At 49.8% G+C, this 12,341-nt stretch overlaps 1 protein-coding gene across 4 annotated transcripts in view; it reads left to right on the plus strand.

Moving 5' to 3' along the window:
• The window catches only part of EHMT2 (euchromatic histone lysine methyltransferase 2), a 41,090-nt gene extending 32,443 nt beyond the window's left edge, over positions 1–8,647 (plus strand). For all 4 annotated transcript variants that reach the window (XM_028719925.2, XM_028719924.2, XM_028719923.2 and 1 more), the window contains 7 exons: positions 246–390; positions 1,108–1,185; positions 2,873–2,988; positions 3,126–3,212; positions 3,439–3,517; positions 5,235–5,410; positions 7,166–8,647. In XM_028719925.2, coding sequence (XP_028575758.2) covers positions 246–390; positions 1,108–1,185; positions 2,873–2,988; positions 3,126–3,212; positions 3,439–3,517; positions 5,235–5,410; positions 7,166–7,346 — 862 coding nt within the window. In that variant the 3' untranslated portion in view covers positions 7,347–8,647. The remainder of the gene's footprint in view (positions 1–245; positions 391–1,107; positions 1,186–2,872; positions 2,989–3,125; positions 3,213–3,438; positions 3,518–5,234; positions 5,411–7,165) is intronic.
• Positions 8,648–12,341: the final 3,694 nt, after the last annotated feature.

A 12,341-nucleotide genomic window follows, 5' to 3' on the forward strand; every position in this document is an offset into this window, starting at 1 on the left:
CTGCGGGACGCAACCTGAAAACGCACAACTTGAAGCACCACTTTAGCCTCCTGCTGCCGCCACGCCGCCAGAGCACGATTTCTGTTCTCATCCTGAAGCAAAGTTCTTAACCTGAAGCACTATTTCTGGGTTAGCGGAGTCTGTAACCCGAAGCGTATGTAACCTGAGGTACCACTGTACTCAAAAAGACATCACTTTGGCTGCACACACGACATACCTTTAAAGCTGTCTCTCTCTCTTTCCAGGGACGTGGCCCGTGGCTACGAGAACGTCCCCATTCCCTGTGTCAACTCCGTGGACGACGAGCCCTGCCCAGAGGATTACAAATACATCTCGGAAAACTGTGAGACTTCCACCATGAACATCGACCGCAACATCACCCATTTGCAGGTACTTCCATTGCCTGGCAACCTGGGCTTTGTAGCCACTGCCCTCCTTCCAAAAATGAAAACAGTTTCTGAGACGAAAAGGGACAGTTTTAAAGAACGAAACACTTTTAGCAAGGAGCCGGAAAAGGCTATCGCTGTGTTAATCTGGAATTGGACATCTGCTTTCTTAAGGGGGCCAGTGTTAACCGTCCCCAGTACCTTGTGTTTAAGGGGCCAGTGTTGGAGGAGGGGGGGGTCAGGGGAGGCTTTGCAGGAGCCCAGGGGAAGAAGATCTCAAAGGCGCCACAGTGGCAAAACCCCTCTTGTAGTGCCGGCTCCACCCTCCTCCTTTCCCTCCCCAAGTTGGCAAGGCAGTGCACCTGGGTTGGCCTGCCTGTGGGCTGCAGGTAGAGTTTGGATTTGATATCCCGCTTTATCACTACCCGAAGGAGTCTCAAAGCGGCTAACATTCTCCTTTCCCTTCCTCCCCCACAACAAACACTCTGTGAGGTGAGTGGGGCTGAGAGACTGAGAGACGTCAGAGAAGTGTGACTAGCCCAAGGTCACCCAGCAGCTGCATGTGGAGGAGCGGGGAAGTGAACCCGGTTCCCCAGATTACGAGACTACTGCTCTTAACCACTACACCACACTGGCTTTGCCCCAGGTGGGGGCTGGTACCTCTCCCTCTCTCTCCCCTTGTGTGGCATCCATCTCACACCTTGTCTTTTCACATTCCCAGCATTGCACCTGCCAGGATGACTGTTCCTCCAGCAACTGCTTATGTGGGCAGCTCAGCATCCGCTGCTGGTATGACAAGGTGAGTGACTGAGGGAGTATAAGTGGCTCCAGAAAGGTGGAAACATTGAAATGTCAGGAAACATAGTAATTGGAGTATATAAACTGGCACCCCTTTTTTTTGTCAGAGTGGGGTATGGTCTTCATTTGGTTGAACTGGAAGGTGGCTTTGGTGCTTAGCTTCATTTGTGGAATTTTCTCCCCAAAGAGGCCTTTTAAGGTAAAGGGTAAAGGGACCCCTGACCATTAGGTCCAGTCGTGGCCAACTCTGGGGTTGCGGCGCTCATCTCGCTTTATTGGCCGAGGGAGCCGGCGTACAGCTTCCGGGTCATGTGGCCAGCATGACTAAGCCGCTTCTGGCAAACCAGAGCAGCACACGGAAACGCCATTTACCTTCTTGCTGGAGTGGTAGCTATTTATCTGCTTGCACTTTGACATGCTTTCGAACTGCTAGGTTGGCAGGAGCAGGGACCGAACAATGGGAGCTCACCCTGTCACAAGGATTCGAACCGCCAACCTTCTGATCGGCAAGCCCTAGGCTCTATGGTTTAACCCACAGCGCCAAGAGGCCTTTTAGCAGCAGCTAAAAGGGTTTTTAATTTCTTGTTCATTTGAACAGCACCAATATTATGATGTGACATGGTTAAAACTGTTCTTCACAATGTTATTGTGTGTGTATCATATTTGTTTACCTTGGTTGTGAATCACTTTTATATATTTATATAGTAGGAAGTGATGTATATACATTGAGTAAAATTAAACTCTTCCCTCCTGGGTACTTGGAGTTTGGGGAACACACTAGCAAAGCGCACCCCTCCCCCCCCCCCATGGATCACCTTTGGCAGGTGGGCAGGATTGTCTACCTGATTTGTCATGGTGTCGGGTGAGTGACAGGTAGGTTTCTCCTGCCCACCTGTTTCAAAATGTTGGCCAGCAGTGTGAGAGAAAGTTCTGGCCCAAAAAGGCTCCTCAACCCCTGGTCTAAGGCGAAGGTGAGGAACCTTCCTTTTCTTTGCAGGTCTGTTGACCCATGGGAAAAGTCAACTGGGTGCTGGTGATTTTGGTAGGCAGAGCCAGGAGTGGGTGGGCAAGATTGGGCCAGATGTGCACCAGGGGGGTCCCTGGCGTCAACTCTCATCTGATCAGTGCCTGGCCACTGTGAAATGACCAGGCCCTGGAGAACATCAGGGAACCCTTTGCAGGGCAAACGGGTTTTAAGGTGTACTTGCAGAGCTCCTCTGCAGACACGTCAACAGGAAACAGTTCCCTGAAGATAGCAGACCACTGTCCTATGGGCAGAATTTCCATTTTGCACATTTTGTCCACACATGCTGACAGGGAAATCTCAACATCTCAGGCAAGCCCTATTTTAATCTCTGGCTATAGATTCGAAAGGCAATTGGGAAACAGCAGCCAGTGTGCTGTAGTGGTTAAGAGCGGTAGACTCGTAATCTGGTGAACCGGGTTCGCTTCCCCGCTCCTCCACATGCAGCTGCTGGGTGACCTTGGGCCAGTCACACTTCTTTGAAGTCTCTCAGCCCCACTCACCTCACAGGGTGTTTGTTGTGGGAGAGGAAGGGAAAGGAGAATGTTAGCCGCTTTGAGACTCCTTCGGGTAGTGATAAAGCGGGAGATCAAATCCAAACTCTTCTTCCTCTGCCCCGATAACTTCCTTACCCTCTCCTTCCTGTTCTCCCCCCCCCTTGCAGGATGGCCGTTTGCTGCAAGAGTTCAACAAGATCGAGCCGCCCCTGATCTTCGAATGCAACCAGGCCTGCACCTGCTGGAGAAACTGCAAGAACCGCGTGGTGCAGAGCGGCATCAAGTGAGTTCTTTTTGTTGCTGCTGCTGCGTTCAGAACCTCCAAAACCATGGAAAGGGGATGCAGGCCCCACCACAAGTCTCTGCATGTCTCTCTAGCCTGCTGGAAACCAGTGCCCTTCTGTTCTCCCTTCACCTCAGGGTCCGCCTGCAGCTCTACCGCACGGCCAAGATGGGATGGGGTGTCCGGGCATTGCAGACGATTCCCCAAGGAACCTTTATATGCGAGTGAGTTGGTGCTGGAGGAAAGCTTGTCTTTCCCTTTCCCCCGTCCCCAAAGCTCCAGCTACATCTGGAGAGGCGTTGTGATGGGTGGGTGGGTGGGAAGGAGGGAGGGAGGCAGAGAGGCCCTCCTCTCCAAACTTTGGGGTTTCGGTACTAGACTTTGCCTGCTTCAAGGAGCAGCTGCCCAGCAAGCCCCTCTCTCACATCTCCCACGTTTTCCTGCCTGAAGGTATGTGGGGGAACTGATTTCTGATGCAGAAGCTGATGTCAGGGAAGACGACTCGTACCTGTTTGATCTGGACAATAAGGTGAGACTATCCAGGCTCCTGGGTGGAATCTAGACACACATAAAAACACTGTGGAAATGCTTTAAAAAAAAAAAGTTTTGAAAAATATAGTGAATTTCTCATAAGCTCACCATCGCCATCTAGTGTCACATTTGCATAATGCACTTAAAGACCACTTAAAGCCTCATTGTTTGCAGCTATATAGCTGAGTCCCTGGTTTGCCTGGGTGGGAGTTGGGTGCCTGAAGAGAGGGATCCTCTCTTAAAAAGGAAGGGCCCCAGCTCAGGGAAGCAGATCAGGGTGAACCTGAGTTAAATTGGTCAATGTTTAGGAATTAAAAGTGCTAGGTCTTACAAGCTGGATTCCCTCACTGCAAGATGTGGGGTCACAGGGAACCAGGCAGAGGGTCTTCTCCGTAGTGGCAAGGAAATAAATAACTACCTGACTTTTGGAAGACATCTGAAAGCAGCCCTGTTCAGGGAAGCTTTTAATGTTTGATGTTTTATCGTGGTTTAAATATTCTGTGGGGAGCTGCCCAGAGTGGGGGGGGGGTTTAAAAATAGTAGTAGTAGTAATAATAATAATAATAATAATAATAATAATAATAATAATAATAACAACAACAACAACAACAACAACAATAATAATAATAATAACAACAATAACAACAACAACAACAACAACAATAATAAATAACAACAACAACAAAACAACAACAACAACAACAACAACAACAACAACAACAATAATAATAATAATAATAATAATAATAATAAAAATATTATTCAGGGTCATCAGCAGGAAATTTCCAGGAAGGTGGTGGCATAAAACACTGGAGTGGGGGAGCAGGCTAGTTTCTCACCCCCAAAATGAGAAGACGAGTGCTTGCACATTTTGCCCTGGATCTCAGCTTCTACAAATGCTAGAAACTTCCTTTTTTTTCTTAAAAACGGCCTCAGTCCTGTATACCTGCTCAGTGTCTGAGCATCTCCACGCCCCATCGTTCAGCCCAGACATTGAGATCCAGTGCCAAGGGCCTTCTGGTGGTTCCCTCATTGCGAGAAGTGAGGTTACAGGGAACCAGGCAGAGGGCCTTCTCGGTAGTGGCACCCGCCCTGTGGAATGCCCTCCCTTCAGATGTGAAGGAAATAAGCAGCTATCCTATCTTTAAAAGACATCTGAAGGCAGCCCTGTTTAGGGAAGTTTTTAATATTTAATGCTGTATTGTTTTTAACATTTGATTGGGAGCCGCCCAGAGTGGCTGGGGAAACTCAGCCAGATGGGCGGGGTATAAATAAATAAATAATAAATAAATAAATAAATAATAAATAAATAAATAGAAAATAAAAAGAAAATCTAGGAATCTGGGGATTATAATTCATTGGTAGAGGGACTCCCCACCCAGTGGCGTAGCATGGGGGGTGCAGGGGGGGGCCGGCCGCACCGGCTGCAACATCTGGGAGTTAGGGGGCGCAAATCCATGGGTTAGGGGGCGCAAATCCACGGGTTAGGGGGCGCAAATCCACAGGGCTAGGGGGCACAAATCCACAGGTTAGGGGGCGCAAATTACTTGCCTTGCCCCGGGTGCTGACAACCCACGCTACGCCACTGTCCCCACCCACCCTTTCTCATGGACGCCCAAGGTCTCCTTGGTCTTGGATGGTCGTAAGGCCCTGGAAACTGCCCAGATTCCTCCTATGTCTGATCTCCCCTCCCTCCCTCCCTCTACACCTTGCAGGACGGTGAGGTTTACTGCATCGACGCACGTTATTACGGGAACGTCAGCCGCTTCATCAACCACCTGTGCGACCCCAACATCATCCCCGTGCGGGTCTTCATGCTTCACCAAGACCTGCGTTTTCCCCGCATTGCCTTCTTCAGCAGCCGGGACATTCAGACCGGCGAAGAGCTAGGGTCAGTGGAGATAAGAGACATTGATTGAGCCATTTCCCCCCTCCACCCTTTAGCCAAAAAAGGCTTGCAAGAAAAAAAATCGGCACCAAGACAGTCCTTCCCTCAGATTCACAATCTTAAAAAAAAAGAAGATACGACACATGAGGAAATAGGAAGAGGAGGGAAGAGGAAAACACGAGCTCAGGCACAGGTTGTCAAGAGTTAACAGTTAATGCCGACCTCGGTGGGGGTTCTGGCTGTGTTTCCCTTGATGAAGAGCAGTTCCTCCCCTCTCCATCAGTCATTCTAACCCTGTTTTAGCACAAGGGCCTGACTGAGGGTTGACCACCTCTTCCAAGGGCTACCTACCAATGGCAGCTGTGTCAAAAGTATGCAGGTATGCAGACACACACACACACACACCACTTTCAGCATGGTACCCATGGGTATGCATGTGCCTTTGGAGGTTATTCCTGGCCTCTACAGGCACCTGTAAGGGACGCAGGTGGCGCTGTGGGTTAAACCACAGAGCCTAGGACTTGCTGATCAGAAGGTCGGCAGTTCGAATCCCCGCGAGGGGGTGAGCTCCCGTTGCTCGGTTCCTGCTCCTGCCAACCTAGCAGTTCGAAAGCACGTCAAAGTGGCAAGTAAATAAATAGGTACCCCTCTGGCGGGAAGTTAAACGGCATTTCCGTGCGCTGCTCTGGTTCACCAGAAGCGGCTTAGTCATGCTGGGCACATGACCCGGAAGCTGTACGCCGGCTCCTTCGGCCAATAAAGCGAGATGAGCGTCACAACCCCAGAGTCGGTCATGACTGGACCTAATGGTCAGGGGTCCCTTTACCTTTACCTTACACGAAATTGTCCCCCATCCCCCCTTCTGGAATTAGGCTTGAAAGAAACTTTCATTAGCCAATATGAGTGGGTTTTCCCCAAGCCTATATTGCAGCTCCGGGGCAATTCCAGCGGGTAGGGCTCACAAGTAGGGGGAGTCCTGGCACATATATAGTACCCACTCTCCCTACTTGGCGACTTGGTATGTTCCACCTCCATCCACCGAGGTGGAACGTAGCCACTGTGGCTAACACCACCCCCATGTTGCTGATTTCTGTGGCCTGCAAACGTGTCCACGGCTGTCACGAAAAGGTTGGCAACCCCTTGCTTCCAGCTACAGTGGACGCTCGGGTTGCCAATGTGATCCGTGCGGGAGGCACATTCGCAACCAGCAGCGGCGCGTCTGTGCATGCGTGGGTTGCGATTCAGCGCTTATGCGCAAAGCGCAATTTAGCACTTCTGCGCATGTGCGGCCGCCGAAACCTGGAAGTAACCCGTTCCGGTACTTCTGGGTTTCGGCGCTTCCGTAACCCGAAAAAACGCAACCTGAAGCGTCTGTAACCCGAGGTATGACTGTACTTGGATACACCAGTGCAGAGTCAGTGCCTGCTGTCACGAGGTGAGGCTCCTGTCTGCCCCCACCCAAGCTTCACCCTGTGGTGTAGTGGTTAAGAGCGGTAGCCTCGTAATCTGGTGAACCTGGTTCGCTTCCCCGCTCCTCCACATGCAGCTGCTGGGTGACCTTGGGCCAGTCACACTTCTCTGAAGTCTCTCAGCCCCACTCACCTCACAGAGTATTTGTTGTGGGGGAGGAAGGGAAAGGAGATTGTTAGCCGCTTTGAGACTCCTTAGGGTAGTGATGAAGCGGGAGATCAAATCCAAACTCTTCTTCTTCTTCTCCTCTTCTTCCTCCTTTCCCTCTTCCCCTGCTCTGCCACCCAGGTTTGACTACGGTGACCGCTTCTGGGACATCAAGAGCAAATACTTTACATGCCAGTGCGGCTCAGAGAAGTGCAAGCATTCGGCCGAGGCCATCGCCCTGGAGCAAAGCCGCCTCGCCCGCCTGGAGGCGCACCAGGACGGCCTGCCCGACAGCAGCAACCTCCCTGCCACGCAGGCCTGAGCCGGGCCCAGCTGCCAGACCCGGGCGTCGGGACCCCTCCCCTCCTTCTCCAGCCGGCTGCGGCCTGCTCTCCTACGGCAAGCGAGATGGAAGCGCAGGAGTTTCTCCTTTCCCCCCAACCCCCTCCACGAAGAGGAAGAGTTTGCCTGGAAAGAAACAGTCCGGCTGGCGAAGGAGAAAAACTGTCTCCTGTTCCAGGGAGGTGAAAGCGAGGGGAGCCTCTGTGCTTGGTGCGGAACCTTTCCAGACACAATTGGACTACAGCCCCCATCAGCCCCAGCCAGCATGGCCAATGGCAAGGGATGATGGGAGTTGTAGTCCGGCCACATCTGGAGGGCCGAAAAGTGCCCAGCGCCTTGGACAGAGCAATGGGTGGCCTTCCAGAGATGGCTGTGTTGCATCTCTCGCTGTGGGGCCTGGGGGTCCAGCGACGCCTGGGAGGCTGCAGCTTCCCCATCTTTGGCATACAGAGGGCAGAGGTCAAAGGTCATGTGCGCACCTGGAGGCCTTGGGCACATAGCCAGGCCAGTATAACTCCCGAGCCACCCACACTTTTGCATCCTTCGTTGCCAACCGGTGAAACCTTTGAACACATGACTTTCCTCTCGTGCCGGGCCAGGGTGCTCTCGTTGCTTGTGCGCAGGCACCAAAGCGGGGTCACACTCTGAGCCCTACGCCTGGGGCCAGTGGTCTTCTTCCTTCAACAACCACACGCTGCAAATATTCGCCTGACGCTGGCTCACGGACAGGCCCGCCAAACAGGCGCCTGTTTGTGAGGAAAGACTCTGGGGGATCAGACCCCCATGTTGCAGTGTGGTTGTTGATGGAGGACAAGCCGACATCAAGCAGTGAGGAGCCTGAGGGTTGCGTTCAGAGATAACGCCTCCTCCTGGTGGGATGGTGTATGTGCGTGTCCCTATCCTGCTTCCTGTCTGATGCGCCTTGTCAGCTGAAGGGAGGGGTGTTTTTTAGTGGCCTTTTTCTCTTTTGGGGGCCAAGTTAATGTTTACCTTTTGTGCGTGTGTTGTGTGCGTGTGACACAAGTTTCAGTTTCGAACTGGAGCCGAGGTTTTTCCAAGCTCGGTGATGCCCGTGACGGTCCCATAGCTGTATCTCCTTTCAACCTCTGGAACAGCAGAAGCATTGATTCAGTTTGGAGGGGCCAGCCTTATCTTTCTCTCTTTCTCCCTCTCTATCTTCTCTCTTTTCTATGGGTTTTCACAATTTTGTTTTTTAAACTGTAATTTTCTGGGGCCATCAAAACCAATAAACGTTGGCATCTGGCAATTTTTTGATACAAACTTAAAGCAAAGCCGCAATGGTGTGTTTTTTCCCTTCTCAACTCATTCCTGGCTGAGGACTGTGTGGATAAGAGGCATCTGAATGCTAGTTTGCAGGTCTTTTGTACCTCTCTGGAATTTTTTTTTTTATTATTATTTTTTTTGGCAGGGGGGGGGGGAGGACAGGGCCTTGTCTGTGTAGTTACACGACCTTGCAGACGTCCTCTGAAAATCCCAGGAGCTCAGCAAGATCCCCACCCATCCCTCAAAGTTCCTTGGAGGATTCTGTAATAAACAAAATCTTCCCTTATGGGGGACACAAGAGCCTTTTATAGAGTCCATCGTAGGTTCTCCATCGGTTGGAGAAAATAACAGAGGCCAACCAGAGAATATTGAAAAGCAAAGCAGCTAGTAAGCCTGATCTTTATTGAACTGTTGCAACAGGGTGCTCCCCTCACACACAGGAAAGGAGGAGGACCCAGAACTCAGGTGTGCCTGCCCTTATACAGTGGTACCTCGGGTTACATATGCTTCAAGTTACATGTGCTTCAGGTTACATACTCCACTAAGCCAGAAATTGTGCTTCAGGTTAAGAACAGAAATCGGGCTTCGGCGGCGCGGCAGCAGCAGGAGGCCCCATTAGCTAAAGTGGTGCTTCAGGTTAAAAACAGTTTCAGGTTAAGTACAGACCTCCGGAACGAATTAAGTACTTAACCCAAGGTACCACTGTATAGACATTTAAAATTCCCTGCCCTGGAGCTCAAGACCACCTCTCCATACATCACAGAAGGGGTGTAACCCAAGACCACCCCCCACAAACATCATACCTACATTACAGGAAAGGCGGTCTACAACAGAAATTTGAATGTTGTTTTTCCTGTCTGCCAGGTTATCTGATAATGCCTTATCTTATTGCCTTTCCTGGTAGTCTGGCCCTTCCTTTGAGATGGTGATTTCCCAATTCCTGAGACAATAGGAAGGTTCCCTCACCCCCCTCCCTCCTTGCAGAGAAAACATTTGGTCAGTTTGGTTTCAAAATGGTTTCAGTTCGGTCTTCCTGTGCTGCTCCAAACATGTGGTCCACATATCTATGTACGTGCTTGGTTGGTACATTTATCAACATATATATAATATATATAAGACCTTAATTTTTTTATTACAATTCCAGAACTCAGGGCCTTTCAATGAAGCAGAAGTTTGGAAGGTTCAAAGCAGATAAAAAGAAACTACTCCCCCCCCCCACGGCACATAATGGAATGGACAGTAGCAATATCCGTTAGCCTGAATGGCTTTACAAGTAGACAAATTTGTGGCAGATCAGGCGGTCAGTGGCTACTAGTCACAGATGCTATTTTCTCCCTCCACTGTTCAAAGCAGTTTGCCTCTGAATATTAGTTGCAGCATCTTGAGAAGTAGAGACGTCACCTTGCCAACAAAGGTCCGTATAGTTAAAGCCATGGTTTTCCCAGTAGTGATGTATGGAAGTGAGAGCTGGACCATCAAGAAGGCTGATCGCCGAAGAATTGATGCTTTTGAATTATGGTGCTGGAGAAGACTCTTGAGAGTCCCATGGACTGCAAGAAGATCAAACGCATCCATTCTTAAGGAAATCAGCCCTGAGTGCTCACTGGAAGGACAGATCGTGAAGCTGAGGCTCCAGTACTTTGGCCACCTCATGAGAAGAGAAGACTCCCTGGAGAAGACACTGATGCTGGGAAAGATGGAGGGCACAAGGAGAAGGGGATGACAGAGGACGAGATGGTTGGATAGTGTTTTCGAGGTTACCAGCATGAGTCTGACCAAACTGCGGGAAGTAGTGGAGGACAGAGGTGCCTGGCGTGCTCTGGTCCATGGGGTCACGAAGAGTCGGACACGACTAAACGGCTAAACAACAACACAAACAACAAATTAGTTGCTAGGAGTCACGAGTTGGGGAGAGGGCTGTTGGTCTAGATAGGCCTTTGCAGCCTCATCCATTAGGTCTCTTGTGTTGACGGAAGAGGACGTCATTTTTTGGCCTGCCAAGGTGGAGTGCCTGCAACCCAGTTTTAACAGAGGGCCCTAGTTTCATTTGAAAAGGGGGCAGCAAGCATTGGCCCTGTCCACTGACTCCCTCCTGCAGGAAGCTAGAGGTGGGCAAAGGACTCCTCAAAGCCCCATCCCACAACGGGAAGAGCAAGAGAGGCTTTGACAGGAAGAACTGGCTCTCACACGAAGCATCTCTGCTGGTCCTGGCACCAGCCAAGGCAGAGCTAAATGGCAGAGAAGAGGTGAGGGGCAAAATTAGAAGGGAAGCCTTTGCTAAAGCCATTCTTGCTCTGCATGTCTGTGTGGTTTTGAGTAGGGGGAGAGGAGAAAGAGGCCTTTGCCGGTGTCTCCATTTATAGAAACAATGGTTGAGGTACATCACAGTGCATTATTATTATTATTATTATTATTATTATTATTATTATTATTATTATTTATACCCCTCCCATCTGGCTGAGTTTCCCCAGCCACTCGGGGCGGCTCCCAATCAAGTGTTAAAAACAATACAGCATTAAATATTAAAAACTTCCTTAAACAGGGCTGCCTTCAGATGTCTTTTAAAAATAAGATAGTTTATTTCCTTGACATCTGATGGGAGGGCGTTCCACAGGGTGGGCGCCACTACTGAGAAGGCCCTCTGCCTGGTTCCCTGTAACTCGGCTTCTTGCAGTGAGGGAACCGCCAGAAGGCCCTCGGCGCTGGACCTCAGCGTCCGGGCAGAATGATGGGGGTGGAGACGCTCCTTCAGGTATACTGGACCGAGGCCGTTTAGGGCTTTAAAGGTCAGCACCAACACTTTGAATTGTGCTTGGAAACGTACTGGGAGCCAATGAAGATCTCTCAGGACCAGTGTTATGTGGTCCCGGCGGCCGCTCCCAGTCACCAGTCTAGCTGCTGCATTCTGGATTAGTTGTAGTTTCCGGGTCACCTTCAAAGGTAGCCCCACGTAGAGCGTATTGCAGTAGTCCAAGTGAGAGATAACTAGAGCATGCACCACTCTGGCGAGGTACGGTGTCAGCCTGGGAGGCCAGATAAGCCCTAAATGTTGGCTGGATTTATTTATTTGAATTTGCGTCCCACATTTGCATGTAAATATGCTCAAAGCATTTCACAACACATCAGAAATGAAAATCTGCACATCATTACACTAGCAATCAAACACAAAATAATTTAAAATTGTAATACAACTTAGCAAATAATTTGATTAGCAAATAATTTGATTATATGTACGTTAGGCATTTCAAAGTCGTCATCCTGAAACAAACTGTAAATCATTAAAAGGTATCAATGAATGACAGATACAATATACAGTACATTCCAATGCCATTGCAGGCCGAAAGCAATATAACCAGCAACCCATTGCATGACAGCACTATATTCCAAATGATACAGAAACATAGCAAAGGTTATAAAAGAGGTAGACTCTTCACAGAATAAAATCCAGACCTGCCTCTCAGAGGAAGAAAGGAAATTTGCAGGGAAGCAGGTCCACGTGTATGTATGTGTACGTGATCTCACAGGTATTTAGTGTTCTGATATGTAGAACCTGTGGCTGTGAGCCATTTTCACAGGTTGCTGACTCCATATTCCCTTCATAAGAATGTATTGGTATTATTTATTAAATTTGCATGCTGCCCTATCCCCTGTAGATCTCTGGACGGTTCACAACATAAGATGACAATATGAA

The sequence above is a fragment of the Podarcis muralis genome, chromosome 2 (assembly GCF_964188315.1).
Source record: "Podarcis muralis chromosome 2, rPodMur119.hap1.1, whole genome shotgun sequence".
NCBI classification, from domain to species: domain Eukaryota; kingdom Metazoa; phylum Chordata; class Lepidosauria; order Squamata; family Lacertidae; genus Podarcis; species Podarcis muralis.